The sequence below is a fragment of the Hyaena hyaena genome, unplaced genomic scaffold (genome assembly GCF_003009895.1).
Source record: "Hyaena hyaena isolate Hyena2069 unplaced genomic scaffold, ASM300989v1 scaffold_123, whole genome shotgun sequence".
Lineage (NCBI taxonomy): Eukaryota > Metazoa > Chordata > Mammalia > Carnivora > Hyaenidae > Hyaena > Hyaena hyaena.
Window position 1 is genome coordinate 1,628,375 of NW_024080756.1, and position 19,032 is coordinate 1,647,406.

At 45.7% G+C, this 19,032-nt stretch overlaps 1 protein-coding gene across 7 annotated transcripts in view; it reads right to left on the minus strand.

Moving 5' to 3' along the window:
* Positions 1–12,704: 12,704 nt before the first annotated feature.
* The window catches only part of SCML4 (Scm polycomb group protein like 4), a 107,768-nt gene continuing 101,440 nt past the window's right edge, over positions 12,705–19,032 (minus strand). For all 7 annotated transcript variants that reach the window (XM_039237421.1, XM_039237420.1, XM_039237419.1 and 4 more), the window contains 2 exons: positions 16,122–16,267; positions 12,705–13,793 (listed from right to left, as the gene is read on the minus strand). In XM_039237421.1, the coding sequence (XP_039093352.1) occupies positions 13,668–13,793; positions 16,122–16,267 (272 nt within the window). In that variant the 3' untranslated portion in view covers positions 12,705–13,667. The remainder of the gene's footprint in view (positions 13,794–16,121; positions 16,268–19,032) is intronic.

Genomic DNA, 19,032 nt, shown 5'->3' on the forward strand with positions numbered 1-19,032 from the left:
AAAACTGTTAGTCTGAAACTGGCAAAGGAGCTCCTGTCAGAGCCACTGCTCCACCTCCCGATCCCAGGGGGGGTTACGGAAATATTTCTCATTCAAACAGCCTTTGCCTTTCAATATTTTTTATCGCTCCCACTAACAGGTTAACAATAAGTTAGGAGCCACTCCTAGATGGATATCGAATCAACCTTGGTGAAGAGTTCAAGGAGAAAAGCAATCCTGCTTTAAAAATGATTTTTTTATGAAAGGGGTAATGGGAAAACGTGCAAGTTCATTGAGCACTAAAATGAATGGAAGTTCTTAGTCAGAGATCAGAAGGCAAGATCTGTCTGTGCTCAGTGTGTGCAATGGTGCTCTAAATTCCTACAATGGAAAATCTCTTTTCTGCTAACTTGCCTGAAAAAACCAACTCATTTTGATCTTTAAAAGGACTACCCCTCATGAATTCTTAGGAGGGAGACCTGTGAGGTAGGTGGTCATCTCAGCCTCCACCATATAAGCTCCTTCTTGTCTGCAGGACCCCGATCGGTGCTGCCAGCTCAGGACTCTCAAGACCGTGAAAAAGAGACTCTCGTAAATGCCTTATTTGACTGCTAAGGCACAGACCCACGGGCTCTGGAGAGGGCCAGAGTAGGGCTGGGGAAACATGGACCTCAGCCAGGCCAACTCTCTGTTGTCACGAGAGAAGAAGTAACTTGCCCAACGGCATCAGTCGGTGAGTGGGAAAGCCAGGGCTAAACACCAGGTTCGTGGCTTCTGGTCCACTCTGTCTCTGCCTATTAAGAAACAGGCAATAAGGCAGGGGCGGTGTGTATGCATACACAGGTTCAGTTGTGCACACGCCTGTTCATCAGCTTCAAACCTGACCACGCTCACTAGCTGCACTGTTCCTGCCCACTAGCGATGTCTGCTTCACACCGCACAGTGATGTCTGCTCTAATCGAGGGCAAGGGGCCTCCCCTCATCATGGTGTTCCCTCCTTCCTTTCTAGGTCTGTAAGTGTTCAGATGGCCAAACCTATGTTCAGATTTGACAGAAAAATATACCATATTCCCTGGGAGATTTCATCCCTCCCCCCCCCCCGGCCCTGTTGCACTTTTTATAATTAGGATACTACAGTTGGTACAACAACACAACAACAATGAGAAAAAGTTAGTAATGGAAGCTGGGTCTTCAGAGATTGCGTCCAACTATGAGAGGAGAGCAAGCCAGAGAAGGGACCCTTTGGACGAGAGTGTGTGAGGACACTTGCGGGTGGGTTTTTTGGGGTGGCTCAGGGAACTTCACAGACATGTGAGAAAGGCAACCTAGTTTGGATCTGTGCTGGAGGAGAGAGGAGAAAAATGAACTTGGGAATGGTTTTGCTTGAGGCAGGGCACATAGCATGGTTAATATTCTCAGGATCTATTAAGGATTTTTTTTAATGTTTTTATTTATTTTTGAGAGAGAGAGAGAAGAGAGTGAGAGAGCAAGTGAGCAGGGGGAGTGGCAGAGAGAGAGGGAGAGAGACAGAAGATCCAAAGCGGGCTCTGCACTGACAGCAGAGAGCCTGATGAGGGGCTCAAACTCACGAACCGTGAGATCATGACCTGAATTGAAGTCACACATTAACCAGCTGAGCCACCCAGGTGTCCCAGAATCTATTAAGTTTTAAGCAAACAAAGACAAATAGAGAAGGCTTTTGGAGGTCTGTACCCCCACCTCCCCCCAAGACAGCTATCCCGAGGCCTTCTCCTGGCCTTGCACAGCCACAGAGAGCACTGGCACGGGAAGACCCCTGCCCCTCCGTCCCTGAAATGTTTTATTGAGAACCATGCTGGCTTTGTGAAGCATCCTTGCAAACCACCAGGGACAGGAGGGCAGCCTTTGAGATGGAATTGGCAGGTCAGGGTGAGGAGGGGATCAAAACCCAGGAGCAGTCATGACCCCCAAACAGCCAGAGTCACAACCAACCCACTGGAGTAAACAGCTGGGATAGGCTTTCAGATTCAACTGACAACTGTTTGCGAGGCTTCTACAAGCACTGTAACTGATGTCAATCCTCGTAACATTGGAGGCAGCCCTCCTCCTTCCCTGATTACTGACCAGGAAGGAAATGCTACAGGAGACTGGTCCAAGATGACCCTGGGGAGACACCTGGTACCTGGGCCTCTGACTCGATCTCAGGTTCCTTCCTTGCCTTCGGATGCCCCCTTGTACTCACCCACCAGAACAGGAAGTTCAGGGAGACAAGAAGTATAGTCAATAGAGAGCCCTGGGCTCCTGTAACAAGTCACTCCCAGCCAGGATGGTGCCACAGAAGGAGGCGCTACAGGCAGCTGTGAGTCAGGACATTTTCGCCTTGGCTGTCAAAAAAAAACCCCTTTTTGAAAGGCTTTTCCTTGCTTTCCACCTAGGGGAATTAGATCTAATGAAATAATAATGAACATAAAGAAGTAAGTTGCTCAGAGAAAATATCACAGTCTCACATAAATTCCATTCTTTATTAAAATACAGAAATACTTTTTACAGCATGAACAGAAAATACTAAATTGTCTTGGAATCTTAAAATTTAGGAATTTTATTGAATCACTCCCAGGCCCACAATACACTGTACTAGAAAAAAAAGAATACTGCATCAAAAATGAAAAAAGCACCCCAAAATATTAAAATCATTAAGGCCAGTAGTGTTTATTTAATGAAACTACATATCTGACTCTAGTGTATCTACCAGTCACTACTCAAAGGAATATATTAAAAATAGATCTCTAAATAATAAAAGAATTGACCCAAAGGAATAAGTTTATATACAATAACAAAAAGGCTTTGAAAAATTAAAAGCACATTTTGATAAGGTGTTTTATATATAATTATCTATTTGTTAAAACACTGTACATTGTAAAAAATGAGCACATCAACTCAATCTGAGAACATGCTTGCTTGGAGCCTACTTATTGCACATGAGAAATCTGTCGATGTATGCAGTAAGAATACATGTATGTTCATACACAGATAATTATAGTACAAACAGTATGTGATTAAATTAAACGAGAGGATAAATAACTTTAATAAACTGCATTTTGAGGCACATGAGGAATAAAATTCACGTTCTTTCTAAGTTACGGACACAGCATATTTCTTCTCCCCTGTTTTTTGTACCTTAGTGTAACGCTTATTTGCATTTAACCTAGTTATCTTATGTTTGCATGCTTTGCAAACTGAATTACACAACCAAATTGCCTATTACAATCTACCATTATGTGACACAATTAACATAGGAACACTTCGAAGCGAGAGGATTGTCCCAATATTAGGAAACACTGATTGCATCATGCTTACAAAGAACAAAAATTAAGGAGAGGCTCTTTCCCCAGGTGACAGAGTTTGCTGTTCTTTCTCTCCAATGGAAATGCTGTTCCCCATTACAATGGGTTCTATTCATTGATTTCTGGTCTGCAAAATTAGATCCACTGGAATTAAAAAAAAAAAAAAAAAAAGGCTAGGCCCTAAAATGACACCATTTCCTAGGCTCAAAGCTCCACACTCTCCAAGCACTTCTAAATAAAGCATGGAATTGAAGTAATGTTCCAGAATTCCATTATATCCACAAGAAGTGAAAGCACAATGAATTTTCTAGTAGTGTGAGTGTCTACAACGTGTATACCAGATCTTCCGTGCGCACGGGCCTCGGCACAAGCAATTGATGCATAAACTTTCACTAGATGACCTATATCTCAAATTCCCAAACCCAATCATAAATACACGCATGAATATGCAGACACACACCCTTTTCAAATCCTTAGAAGGGAGGTAGACCATTTAGTTAGAGAAAAGGCAATGTAGTCAGCCCTATTTTCCTCTTACTGAAACGGGGAGATGACCTATTTGTGCCTTTGGTTTCTGGCTTTTTCATGCAGGGCACGGTTAAGGACAGGAGCTTTACCAGGGAGAGGATTCGACTGCCACCTTCGCAGACAGAGAGATCAGAAAGCCTCCTGCACGGGCATATGGAAGTAGAGAAGTAGAATAAAGAGGTGGAAACATGAGATTAACTGAGGCTGGGTTGAAAGAATCTGACAATAAACTCCTCAACTTACAAAACAAAAGGCATAACATTTCAATCATCGTCATTCAATCTCACAAGCCTGGAGAACCTGGATTTCCGTTTGCTTAGATGCCCTCGGTATTTTAGCAAGAGACTTGTCAGATAGTTACAGCCTAGCCTAGCTAGTAAAACACAAACCTTTTGGCCCAGTGATGCTTTGTGATATTACAACGGCACTTAATTAAAAGTTTTCACTGTGAATGTAGGGGAAAAAATGGCAACAGAAAACAATGATAGTGAAATAATTTTGTTTCATCCGTTTTTATTTCATTTTATTGTGTGTGTATAGACTCAAAAGTAAATTTATCTGCAAATGTCCTTAAAGGAGAAAGTCTTTTTATTAATAAAATTATTTCTGGGTATATACAGGAGAGAAAATAATCAACCGATGTCTATAAAATGGAAATATTTCCTACATAAAGCAACTGGTCTTTCAACATTTCTGGATGATGAGAGGAGAGGAACTCATTTTCTTTTAATATACCAAGTGATCAAAGTTATGGCTGGAAGATGACAACAAATTAAATATTGTGGTTTTGAATAAAAGAAATTAAAGTTCTCCAAATTCTCACACTTAGGCGGCAACATTTTCAGATCCTTAGTAGAAACACGTTTGACTTCTAGTAAGAAGGGCATGTGTCGGTTTTGGATAAGGGCCAGGCATAGAGCATCCCCTTACCAGAATTTTGCTGCCTTTCTCTCTCCTCTAAAGTACATTTCCCTTTAAGAAATAGGTCATCATCTTTCCCTACCCAGACTTAATACTGCACGCTTCTCAGTACACTTGCAAATGTCTCAAAACAACACCTCACCCCAGAAACGCTTCTGATACAGGTCATCATGCCTCACCTTGGATCTGGGCTGGCTCTCCTCATTTAAACTAAGGCACTGGCCTGGTTTTGTCACGGGGGTACAGCCAGTGTTAAGTGGGTCTGGGCAAAGCTACACATTCTGTAAAGAACTGTGGGATGATTGGAATTGCTACTGGATGTCAGAGTGACTCGATGCAGATTGCATGAGGCAGCGTGGCTGGGAGAACCAACTCCTGCATCTCAAGAGATATGTTAGATTGTCTCCAGGTCACTTGGGCTCTTGACCTTCAGTACCGAATGAGGAGAAATCCCTAGAGGGATGGGCATTCGGGCCTGTGCTTGAGGAAGGTTGATGAGTCATATTAGTGAGATATCAGGGTGAGTCACAGAATGAAGCATTTAAAAGGGACAGGACTAAAATATATAATGAAAGGGACAGGATTCTTATTCCCAAACTCAAGGATAGTCTGAGAGAACTAGACCTTGAGCAATGGAAAGAGCAAGTGGAGATCAGGCTGGAAGCACAGAAGAGCCTAGGAATGCTGTGGGCAGGTGATGAAGGGTTAGTGGAAGGTGGGCAAGGGTCAGGACTGCTGGGCCAGCAAGGGAAGAAGTCACCTGTTAATTCTTTATTGCTCTCTCCACCCACCTCTCCTGCCCCTAAAAATTTGACATAGGGGAATGGAGAAAAACAGAAAGGGGGAAATGAAGAAACACAGAGATAGGAATGGAGGAAGGAAGGAGGGAAGGAAGGAGGGAGGGAGAGAGGGAGAGAGAGAGAGAGAGAGAGAGAGAGAAGGAAAGAAGAAAGGAAAAGGAAAAGAGAGAAAGGAAGAAAGAAGTGTAGAAACTAATGAGAAATGTCGTCAAAATGATGCTTATGTGGCTTCGAGGAAGAGTTACATGCCTGTGAGAGAAGAGGATAAGAAAATATCTAGATGAAGTCAGACAAGGGGAGAAGTGGAAAGTACAAGTCATAAAATACAAGAGTGAGGAGCCAGCAGGCCCCCTGAGCTTCGCTGAGAATAACTACCATCAGCACCTGTAAAGCCCTCCTGGAAGCTGCCCCTTCTCCCGGAGGAGGAGATGGGGGTGTGAGGTTGGTAACTCAGAGAGCTCGTTTCTTCTGCATTGCCCCTTAATCTGCCCCCACAGAGTGGTGTGGGGCCCGTAGGAGATGATGTGGAGAAGGCTCTACACGGGAGGTGAGCTGTTCAGGTGTCTCCCATGCTTCTTCCTGCCAATTCCTCTGGGATTTGGTCTCTAGGGACATGAGCAATGTCTGCTCACTTGCACACACTCACAGTAGCCTCAGCTCGCCATGCCTAAAGATACAGCGATAAGATTACTTTAAAATGAACATGGTGGGTGTTACACATCAGGCGATGTTGCCCTTCAAAGCAGTCTATGCGTTGCAACTCCTTACATGTTGAACTGAACTGAACTGTGGCTGTTATTGCTCTAAGCTTCTGGACTAAGGAAACACACAAGGAAAAGACAAACTAATGAGTACGGAGACCCACTGTTTTAAATTTCAAATGGATTACCTGTGTCATTCACCAGGCACCATCCCAGTGGCTTCTGTCTGCTCCAAAAGGAAAAAAAAATCCACCCCCAAGGGACAACAGTGCACATCCAACCACACGTTGAAAGAATGTGTTCTAGCTTCTAAACATGACCCCAGCAGAGATGTACCAAAAAAATATCCTGAGCAATGACAACACCCTAGGAACACCTGCCCAGGCTCTTAAAGGTGATTTCTTTGATGGTGAAACTAAGGTTTGGTGTGCTTATGAAAAAAAATCTGTCCTGTGATTCTATTCTCAATGCTCCTTTGTAACCATCTGGGGAAAAGGAGAAGCCCCAGATATTTCTGAATCTGTTCTCAAGGACAGAGATGGTAAAGGAGAGGACAGGGAAGGGTTCTCTTCCATCCATGTCCTTTAGGTTGTGTCTTCTCAAAGAGGCTTACTACCATCCGGACCCATGCAGAGTGGCTCGTGAGGGAGGCCCAGTTCAGCTGACCTGCCCTCCCACAGGGGAGCAAGGTGGGGAGTAAGGGGGTCATGGAAAGAGCTCCTTGGCCCTCCCCAAGAGATGCTCACCTCCCTCCCCGTGCAGTTTACCCGCAGATGGAAACCCGACTCATTTGTAAGAGGCATCGCGGATTGTGAAGGAGAAGGACATGATGCTTAAAAGTAAAGCTGTAAGTACTACTCTAATGCCTGCAGTAGAGCACTAGGCCAAGCAGAATGTGAGATCTTAAGACAAAAAGATGCAAGTTGGTGACGGTGGAGGTTAGGAGAGCCGGGAAATAAAAGGCCTCAAGCTCCGCTTTGGCAATTCTCCTTCCAATAAAGATTATGGGGTTCAAAGAGAAAATTAGTGGCTTTTCGACAAGAATGTGAAAACTGGTCAAGCATTGGTTCATTCAGTTCATTAACAAGGCGCCTTTTATACCGCAAGGTGCTAGATAGTTCCTTTTTCCAAGCACCAAGATTTAAATATATTCATAGAGGGGCGCCTGGGTGGCTGAGTCAGCTAAGTGTCTGACTTTGGCTCAGGTCATGATCTCATGGCTTGTGAGCTTGAGCCCTGCATTGGGCTCTGTGCCAACAGCTCAGAGCCTGGAGCCTGCTTTGGATTCTGTCTCTGTCTCTCTCTGCCCCTCTCTGGCTGGTTCTCTCTCTCTCTCTCTTTCAAATATAAATAAACATTGAAAAAATTTAAAAACATATAAAAAATGTTTTCATAGAGAAACTGCTCCAGAAGCCAGAATTTTATCTAAGTAAGCTACATAAACCATGTGTTATGTTTATTTTGGGGTCTGATATCTAAATCATTGCTAGATAGTTCTTCTGATGAAATGTTCTAGAAAGCAAAATCTCCCTCTGCAACGCCTCCTCAAACATCCCCTCAATTCCCACTTCCTGTTGCATTAACTCACAAATGCATACTCACCAGTGCATGCACACACAAGCATGAAATGTGGCTTGGGCTTGGGGTCCTAACTGTGTAACTCCTTCAGACCTCACAACAGACCAGGTTTACTTTTTTGTCATCAGTTATAACTTGTTTTTCTCTAAAGCTTCCTTAGTTCATTATATCACTAATGAGTACAATTAAGAGGTAGGCCCTCAGCGCCTCATAGCATTTTTTTCCCAGTTAACGAAGCGCATGGCCTTACAGATTCATTCACACAAGCTTATGTAACTCACATGCTTGTGTGGCCACAGCCAAATTTACAACACTGAAGATTCTTCCAGGACATGCTTTGTGTGTGTGTGTGTGTGTGTGAGCGTGTGTGTGTGGCCACAGGAATTTTGCTAGGTTTTCATGACAGGGCTGATGAATCTGATGGCCATGACCTAGCTAAGTTCTACATTTATATAAAGTGTCTGCTCCTCTATCCTAATGTAACAGAGCTGGGATCTGCTCGCCAATGTCGATTTGTATTATAGGTGCGGTTACTGCACGGACAAGCTCTGTTAAAAAGAGAAAGATTGCAGAGTTGGCTTCATCTCAAACGTCTGTGTCTGATTCGCAGACATCTGTGTCTCCCTGAGAAAGAACTTTTTCACAACCAGAGCTGTCCAACAGAGAAATAAGCCACTTCCTATGGGAGTGAGCTTCCCGTAATGGGAAGTCGACCGGCATAGCCATTTCTCAGGGCTGTGGGGAAGGTGATCCAGTGGTGGGTGGGGAAGACAGAGCCTTCCTGAGATGTGAGGATGCTACGTTTATGATGGAAGTGGCCTCTGGTCACCCATGTTGACTGCAAAGTGACACCCCATCAGGGTCTGCTATTCCAGAGTGAGCTGTTTGGAAACACAAGGCTCTGGGTGTGTTCCAAAGTAGGATTTAATGGAAGATGCCTGTGTCGGCCTTTTGAGTCAAGCACCAGTGCACAGAACCAACTCCCAAGTTCAGGTCACGTGGTGGAGCGACAGAGCAGAGCACGGTGGGCCAGCAGCCCAGAGCAAGTCTGAGTGGTCTACTTAGACCCTTGGGACAGAAAGGTGATGTTGTCTCCACAAGTGTCTGACATCATGATGTTATCGGCTGGTGAACTAGCTCTTCACCTTTGGGTGCATCTCCACTTTTCTCCTGCCCACATCCTCTTAATATGGACTCTGGAGGGAGCTGTCATTCCTAAGTTCTGCTTTCCCGTCTTTTCCTCTGGAAGTGTGAGGAGGCTCTGTATGTGTTCGGGGCCCTGCTTGAGAAAAAGAGGGAGCGAGGAAGAGCAGATCCTCTTCTAAACATGTGTTTTTAGAACTGCTTCTCAGTTAGGGGAATTTCCTGAAGCCTGCGAGAGCCAGAGTGAACGGTTCTTCTTAAGCATAGTGTTTTGGTGAAGTCCATGTGTGATAATACCGCTGTAACCACAGAGGAATTTACCACAGGAAGTATCCCAGCTGTGACTTATTAGCATTAGAACAAATTACACAAAGCAAATTGTTAGCAGACATGTTTCCATAATATTTAACTGGTGGCCATAAATAAGAGAGATTCTCTTTCAAGTCAAGGTTAGATTTTCAAAAATCCAGCTTCCAATTGTCCATGAAGGAATCATCTTCGATTAGGGTAAGCACTGGGGGGAAGGACTCCCCAGAAGCCAAGGCTCCTGGTGCTCTTCCCTCAACAGCACGACAGCACGACCAGCAGTTGGGCTGGAAGCTCAAGGCTGTGTGAGTGAAGCAGGGCATCGCCCCTGGGGTGACCTCGAAAGACGGAAACAGGAATGACTGAATCTCTGGATGTCTGGATTCACCTCTGGGGTCCCCAAGCGGCCCTCTCAGGCCACCAGGAATATAGGACATGGTAAGACAACAGCACAGCTGGGCAGCTACTCAGTTTGATGGCACAAAATAAAGCACATCCACCAACAGGCTTTCACCCCCTCCTCAACAAAATATTGCAGCTTTAAAAAGGTCACCTACTCTCTCACAATCCCATGTCTTGTTATCAGGTTTAGAAAAAAAAAAAGGGTGAATCCAGTCTCTTCATTTTGTAATCCCACCAGGGAAGAGTTGAAAAAGTGCCCGGTCAGTGCAAACATCGGCTCTCACCTGCTCACATGTGTGAAAACCTGGCTATGGAGAAATAAAGCAGAATATTTCCATTTTTCCAGACTTTCTGCCAATGACTAAATTCAAGTCCTTGGTCACTGCTGGGCATTTCCAATTATCTTCAGAGTTATGACAAAATTCTCCTAAAATAATCTCAAGAAAATTTTTTTAATGATTTTTCACTTAAAAATATTCCATACAGCACATAAATACAATAATAGGTCATTGCAGCTTCAAGGGTTGGGGCGGTTAGTAGAGGTGCTCTTTTACTGTTTTCCTATGAAATTTATAGCTGTAGCTTCCCTCTCTCACTGGTTTCCTCCTCAAGTAAACCAACCTTAGCTCAGGATTCCTTCCCAATATATTTAAATAGATTTGGTTCTCCTGAGGAGTTCTTCGTTCCTTTCTCCTGATGAAAGGAAAAAACCTTGGCAGCCCTGCTGAAGAGAAATGATGGGAGCCTGGTGAACGCTCCAGTGGGCACTAAACAAGGCGCTCAAGATGTCTGTTCCCTGCCCCGCAGGCTGCCTGGCTAGGCTCTGCTCCCATCACAGGGGGCCTGAGCTGGCTTGGCGTGTCCAGCCAGCCTGAGGGATGCAGGCCCAGACCCCCAGAACTGTCCCCCAGCTGCCTTCTGGGCGCATCCTACTGGCAGTAGAGGGGATACCAGGTCGTAACAGCCTAAGTAGGTTCTGCTCCAAGTTGCAGCTGGGGGGGGGGGGAGGAGAGGGGGGAGCATTTTAAACCGAGCAACTGTAATAGCTGATCCGCTCTCAGCCTCTTCCAACTACTGTGTTAGGACACACACACACACACACACCTTACATCTTTTACCTGAAGTCTTCACAAAGGGAATCATGTACTTCTACTTAAAATACACACACACACACACACACACACCTTACATCTTTTACCTGAAGTCTTCACAAAGGGAATCATGTACTTCTACTTAAAATGATTTAGGCAATAGAATTGTCTTCAGATTTTTTTTAAATGTTTGACAGACATGGGTGATTGGAAATGTCTGGACATGCACACACACACTCATGCACTCTAATTTGGAATTATGCAAAACGATATCATTATTCACTGCAACCTGAAGCAAAGTGACTGCCGTGGAATAGCAAGTGTGAGGCTCCCAAAATAAGCTTGCACTTGGACAAGAGGGACACACATGGCCTGACTCTTTAAGGTCCATTTAGAGGAAATGGCCTGGCATGTTTTACATTTGCTAAGCTATTTAGCTGCCTGGTCTGACAAGATTTTTGAAAGGGGTGAAAATTAATTATAATTGCAGTATTGCTACAATAATTTGGTTGGCTAATTGCATTTCAGTGCAAAAACAGGCAAGGAGGAATTTCCTCCCTGGGTTATTTTCTGATATGGCAGCATTCATTTTAAGAGTAATGAGATTTTTAAAAAGTCAAACCTTAAATATCATGGCTTAAGCAATCTGTCCTGCTTAAAGTTTAATGCAAAATGAGATCGCACCTCCGAGAGAGCAGTTACACGTGAACATGGATCCAGCTTTCTCCTAGACATGAGACGAGAAAATCTCTCTTCCCCCAAAACCACTCACAGTGTCTCTTTGACATTGTTTGGGGATGATTTTAATTTGGGGGCACCAATGCTTATGCTTTTATAGTGAGGGACACACTGGTGAGGGTGAGTAGGAAGCTTTGAAAGTCTCTCAACAAGGTATGTGTTGACAGACAAGGCGCGACAGGTCTGAGAGAGAAATGGGAGTGAAACCTGTGGATGGAGAAACAGTGTATGCGTTGTGGTGGGATTTTCTGGGCCTCACCATTTTCACGTTGGCTTTCGAGGGGGCTGGGGGGTGCTTTGTCAGGTGCTGAAAGCAATAGACGTGAAGCTCTCCCACAACTTGATGACTCCGGCTCAATTCAGGGGCCAGGTTTAGGACGGTCCCCTCCTCCCCTTCTCTGCCATGCTTTCAGTCCAGCTACCAGGTGTGTGTCTCAGAAAGGATTTCACTATGATGTGTTTTCTCGATTATCACTCATCAAAGTGGGTCTAGCAACATGGCATGGAATCTTCCTTAGGATCTTCATCTAAGTTCTAACTGATCTAAGAAAAGATCAGCACGCAGATCTATCCCGGCTGCTCTCAAGGTGGGACAGCTCCCGTCCTGCACCAGGGCACCTGGTTGAGGGGTGCGGGGGTGAAATCCCTCCCTGCTCCAACCATCAGCTGAGACCCTTGCTCTGCCTCCCACATCCCAGAGGAAGGTATGCTTTCCCTAATTTGCATTTGGGCCATGGGAGGCCCTGAGTTTCCCCTGATCCTCTCCCTCCCAGAGATTGCAAAGTCTAGTATTCATCTCCCCACCTCCAACGCTATGGATGTTTTTAAGGAGGAGGATATGCCCATGGCGAAGGTGAATTCCGTTTGAAGATACGTTTCCTGTTCAGCAAGGAAGGAAGAATAAAAGAAAGAGGGAAGGAAAGAAAAGAGAAGGATAAAAAGAATGGAGATGAGGTCACCCTCCTGCCTAGTAAATTGTGGATTCATCGTCCTTCCTTGGACTCAGCTGCAAAGGGGTAAAAAATCAATTTTTTTCTATTACTTCACGGTGAGGAAGGAGAAAACCTATTTGTAAATTGAATTAAACCCAATAATAACATGTCTGTGTATTTGTTGAGAACTAGAAAAATTAGCCAGAGATACAACTACATAATCCAGCAATGTAACTAGAAATCAACACTCCCATTTCAAAGCTTATCTGAGACATTTTTCTTCTTCTTTTTTAAAGAAACACCCATGGCTAAATGTCACTAAGACTCTTCGGCGTGCCAACACATCAACACCTCAGTAAGGACTCTGAAAAGGAAGGAACTCCAAAGCCCCATCTGGGAAGAACATATTTTCAGATTTTTGCCTTTGCTGCTTGTGCATCTCAGTCCATCAATAATGACTGGGTATGAACTAGAATGCTCTAAGAGACGGTTTCTTCCCAAGTTGCAATCTGTGGTGCTGTGGAAGAAAGTCCCCATGTCTGTGTAGGATAGATCTTGTTCACAGAGACCCTAACCCATCCACGGAGTACCGGATCAGCAGGCTAACTGCAGTGAGGGTCCTGAAACTTCATTAGCAGTCTGCCCTCTAGTGGGACAACACAGTATTTCAAATAATTAGGAATAGAAAAGAATTTTTTCCCCTTCTCTTTCAGAGAGCAAAAGAATTCAAGTTTTCCGGATAGTGCAAGGTGAGGCATTTTTTCCTCATAAGACAGCTTCCAGAGCTGAATTAAGCAAGGCTCACAATGATAGATCCCCAGGGCAAGTTACACACAGGTGGTGCTGTGGTGGAGGCAGAGGTCTTTCTTCGCACATTTTTGTGAGAACGCTCCAGGGTTCTTCCTGGGCAATAGCATTCAGTTCCCTGCTCTCTCATCATAAAAATAAGACCCACTCTAAGAGCAACCAGCCTATCAGGAATGCTAAAATAATAGGCTTTTCAATAATTTTTGGCTAATCATGAACACAGAGGAGCCTTTCAAAACGGCCATGTTGAATTTTTTTTTAAAAGGCAGAGATGCACAAGTTTTATAAAAAGACCAAGTCTTTGTGGCTGTTAATTTTAAGATGAGAATCCATTTTGTGATGGTGGCTGGATGTTGGTAAGGCAGAAGATGATCTTGAGATCTGTTGTCTGAACGTTGCTTCAATCTTTTAAAAACCTTCAGAATTTGGCTTGCTTCAGTTTATCAATATGGTAGCACAGTTTCAGCGCGGGCCCCAGCTTCAGACCCAAGTATTTCATGATCATATCGCTCTTCAGCAACAAGAGAGCATTGCCATCAATCTCCTGGTGGAACAGGATCAGAAAAAAGAAAATCCAGAAGGTGGTCAGAATAATAGAACAGTGGCTATGGTTAACATGTGGTCAGGGGATGAGGGCTCTCACCCTGATCTCAGACTTCCAGTCTCCAGAGCTGAGAAACAACACCGCTCTGTCCATAAGCCAGCCAGCCTGTGGTACTTTGTTACAGCAGTTTGACTGGATTAAGACAAGGTGTCATCTGTTAGACCCTGAAACTAGCAGTTACCTTTCCATTTTAGGTGCTGGTATGAGGCCCTGACTGCCATCCATCACCCTAATCTCATCTTTCTTTTCTTGGTAAGCCCACAGACCTTGAGCTGATTACCAAATGGCTAATTACATTCGATAAGGGATTTCAGGCGTTTGGCCCTGTCAATAATTTGAGGTGGCCTACAACTAAATAATGCACCTACATCATCCCAGGATTCAGCACAAAGAACTGCTAAGGGAGTGCCAACCCCTCGTGGTCATGGTATTGTTCCCATTTGTCTCTGAAAATGGTAACCCTCCAGAATGCATGTAGAATTCATGAACTACTAAGGCTGGGTTTCCTCATTCACCTATCCTGTTATTTTCAGGTCACAAGAGACAAAGGGTAGAAAGTATGGGTGCTCAGGCTGGGAGAAGAGGCAGCTACAGGACTTGTATAACCATGCAAGGGTCACCAGCCCCTCTCCTGCGTCTATCCAGCCCATATCGATGAAACACCTACTCTGTCACTCACTCTGTCTCTGTTGTTGGCAAAATGGGAAGAGTGGGAAGACCTCATAGGTGGGCCTAATAGTCTCTCTTCACCCCATCTCCTAGACTTCCACCATCCCCTTACCACTCTGGAGAGCCAGACTCCTCCCACCCAGATCTGTCTCAACATCACCCACTTTGTGGTCCCTGCTCTCAAGGCCCCGCTGTCCGGTGATGTTAAATATATCCCTAATGAGCACCTGGGTGGCTCAGTTAAGCATCCAACTCTTGGTTTTGGCTCAGGTCATGATCTCATGGTTTCATGAGTTTGAGCCCTACATCAGGCACCATGCTGACAGTGTGGAGCCTGCTTGGGATTCTCTCTCTCCCCCTCTCTCTACACCTCACCCACTCATGCTGTCTCTGTCTCTCTCAAAGTAAATAAACGTAAATAAATAAATAAATATATATATATATATCCCTAATGAAATGTGAGTGTCAGGTCAGGGGAGGAGTCTCCCCAGATCTGAGAGTAGGGTTTCTATGACAGAAATCACCAAACAAAAGTAGAAGACAGGAAGGAGAATATCATGGTAAATGTGGTCAGCCAGAATAACGCTCCTTCTCTTCCCCCCAAAATATCTACGTCTTACTCCCCTAACCTGTGACTATGTTAGGTTACCCGACAAAGGGGAATCAAGGTTACTAATGAGCTGGCTTAAAATAGGAGGAGTATTTTGGATTACTGGGTGGGAGAGACAGCATAATCACAAGGATCCTTACAAGTGGAAAAAGAAATCAGAAAACAGAACCAGAGTCGGCAGCCTGGGCAGGACTCGCCCGATGTTGCTGGACTCGAGGATGAGGGCAGAGGCAGACAGGCCAAGAAATGAGGGTGGATCCAGATGCTAGGAAAGGCAAAGAAGCCAATTCTCCCTAGAGCTTCCAGAAAGGAATGTCAGCCCTGCAGACGCCTTGATCTCAGCCCACTGAGACCCCTGTCACACTCCTGACCCACTGAACTATAAGATAATAAATCTGTGTTGTTCTCTAAGCTAGATGTTTGTGGTAATTGGTTATAGCAGCAATAGAAAACTGCCATAGTAAGCCTGGCAGATGAAGTATTAATTATTACCTTTTTTTAATTTGTCATCTTTAGATATTTCAGAATCTCTTAAATATATATTCTAGAATCTCAGTTCCAAGAATACCTGCTAACTGAAGGCTAACTACAAGCCAGGCACCGTGCTGAACACCTTACGTGCATTTTCTCATTGAACCCTCAAGGCAGCTTAGAATGTTAGGCACTGTTACAGTTTGTCTTGCATATTGTAGGTGTGCTATAAATGTTTGTTGAATGCGCAGACAGACGGATGGATGGGCAGCAAAGCAGGCACTCCTAATAAAGGCCGAAATGAGGAAACAGATGGGACACACACCCCTTCTTAAAAACAAAACGAAGTGAGAAGCCTGCGGTCCCATCTGGCCTCCCTTGAGTGGTGGCCCAGGGCTTAGTTTAGACCAGTCCCCTCGGCAGCCTGCAGCTCCCCGAACCTCGCCCTTCCTCCATGCTCCCTGCACTCCCCCCGACCCCTCCCAGGCCAGGCCCGCCATGTGCGTGCAAGTACTTACATGCTTTCTGAAGAGCTCAACGTGAGGCCCCAGAGCCTGCGGGTCAGCATCTTTCACGAACCAGACCACATCCTCCACAGTCCAGGTGGACGGGTTCCTGCTCCGGGGCCGCCTGGCATCCTGCCTGTCTGGGGAAGGGCTTGAGGCTGGAGGGGTAAGCAGAGGAAAGGAGACCATTAGACGCTGGCTGGGGTGGCGGCCTCAGTGCCTGCCTGGTGCTGTCTGCCCCCGCCTGGCCCTGAGTCCAAGGCTGTCGCCTGAGTGACCTCCTGTGATAGAGAAAGGCTGGGAGAGGCAGCCTGGAGCACAGGGAGGCCACCTCTGGAGGCAGACCCTCCCATCCATGCAAACGTCCTCCGCTCTCCCGGGGAGTAGAGCGTTAGAAAATGGATCTCTTCAACAGGCTGCGCTTCTGATCCAAGTCAGAGTCTTTAAAAACCCCTCCTGTTCCGTTCTGTCTGAGTGAGCCCTGGACCTCCTGTAGCCGGGTGACCAGAGAAAGCTTGCTCAGCCGAACATCCCGACTGGCCCCTACAGCGCTAGGAGGCCAGAAAGAATTCAGATCCTTTCTGCCTCCACCGGTTACATGGAGACATAAAGACAAGGCAGAACCAAGATGCATTTTGGTCCTTGTTCTGGGTCTCTGCCGCCAGTGCTCGGAACCCTTCTGTGAGAGGCGCCCCTTCTCTGCATGTACCGAAAGGAGACATCGTCTCACTGCCCCAGGCACACACTGAGCGCCTCCATGGCCCCCTGCTCTTCAGAGGACTCGCTCCCGTCTCCCCTACTAGAATGAGACTTCCTTGACAGCAAAGGGTCTAATCCTGTGCCTGGTCCAGAGCTGGTCCTTGATAAGTGACTATTTCATGACCTGCCCTCGTCCATAAATGCGTCTCCCACACGGCAGATTAAAAGGTACAAGACAAGTAAAGGAGGAAGAAAATAATGAACCGAATGCCTGGCCATACTTAGAGATTAACTTTTTTCATGTCCCAAACTAACTCATTCTCTTTCCCCAGAACCAGCTTCTCTTCCTACCTGTCAGGTTTCTGAAACCACAGTGATGTTTCTACTTCTACCTCTACCTGCACTGCCCCTTAGTGGCTCCCCACATTTAATTATTCTTAAGCTCTTAGGAAGATGCCTTTCACACTAGATCCTCCCCTTCCACTCTGCTGCCCCATCCCAGATCCTCTTACCCAAACCCCTGCAGTGGTTTCTATGGGGATCCTCACCCTGGGCTCTCTTCCTTTTAGGGCAAAACTGTCTACTGCCTCAATGCTTTCCATAGACCCAGCCCTGTCTGTGCCCCTTATGAATGTCCCTTGCCTATGCACTGACTCCAGAGTCCATACTCTAGTTCAAGGTCAGGGACTCTCTTTGGTCTCAATAATATCTTTCCTTCTGAGACAGAGGGGAAGAGCTTTTGTGCCAGAGCGACCTAGGAGCCGCCCATTGCTAGCAATTTGACCATGACTCAGCTCATTAGCTGTAAAATGGCAACACTGTCCTCTAGGAAGGGCAAATGTCAGGACTGAAATGGGACCAGGCCAAGGCCCTGGGCTACCTTGCGTCAGGCACTCCACAGAGGGAAGGAGACACCCCACCTGCTTCCACACACCCCTGCACACTCCCATCGGGGCACACTGACACAATGTTTCCCCAGCTTCCCCCTCCATCTTCAAGCCAGTGGTTTTGGCTTTTCTCTCAGAAGCTTACACCTTCCCATTTTCCACAGAAGCTGCACCAGCCATCAAAGCCCATAGGCAGCATTTCTGTGTCCTGCCTCCTGGACATCACTTTCCTCTGCCTTTAACCCCCACATCTTTGTTTTTAAGATGCTTTCCACATTCCACCTTATACTGCAATTATGCATGCCTGTAACCTAGAGTTAGATTTTTTTCATCTCCCTCCCTGCCCCTCCCCCACCCCCCCACCGGATCCCATTCATTCCACAAACATGTACTGAGCATCTCTTCTGTACTAGGTCTTGGGCAAAGTGTCTGGTGAAAATCAGGATCCTCTCGTTACAGGGTTTATAATCATTGGCTCCTCCACGATTCAAAGTAAATGTGTGTGTAAATATGGGCTCAGGAGGTGTAAAATGAATCAATACGTTTTGTAGGAACAGTATAGATAACTCATATACAGGCCTTGAGCAGGTAATCCTTAATCCTATTTTTAGGACCGAAGAAAGTGGAGGCTCTGAACAATGAAGCAGCTTCCCTACAGAATAATTCTACGCGAAAAGTCCAGAAGCTTTCGCTTCCACTTTCCCCTTTCAGTCTCGGGGAGCAGTGGTTCTCTGCTCCTCTCTTTCTTGCTCCTCTTTTAATGTGCTCGAAAAGTGCACAGCTCTCCATCAGTGCTGAGTAAAGCACATCACATTTCTGAATCTGCCCTAAAACCATAATGGTTCAGTTGAAAATTGGATTTACTTTGAGATTTTCTCCTGCCTTTTCCTTGCTGGACCTGGGAGGGCCCCTTAAAGTGGGTTGGCACAGGGCATTTTGCCGGGAAACTCTTAGTGCACCCTGGAACCATGTGAATGCGATGCATGCTTATTAGAGTTGATTTCACTGCATTTAAAGACATCTGCACTCAACATGGGGACAAGGAATCACGAAATCATATTTCCCTGGATCGTGCCCTGGATCTTGCCCCATTGGTGCTTCGGCGGTAATCGGGTGATAAAAGATGCTCTGATTACAAAGGCTGGAAGCCTTTGGTGCCAAGAATGATTTTAGAGTGATCAGAGCAGAAGCCAAATCAAGTTTCTTGTAACTGACAGGAAGGAAGACCACCGGACTGATTCACAGCATCATCCCCGGGAGCCTAAGCTCCTTGAGCAAGGTCAGGGCACAACTTTCCTAGTGGCCACGGTGGGGGGCGGGGCCGGCTGAGCAAGAGG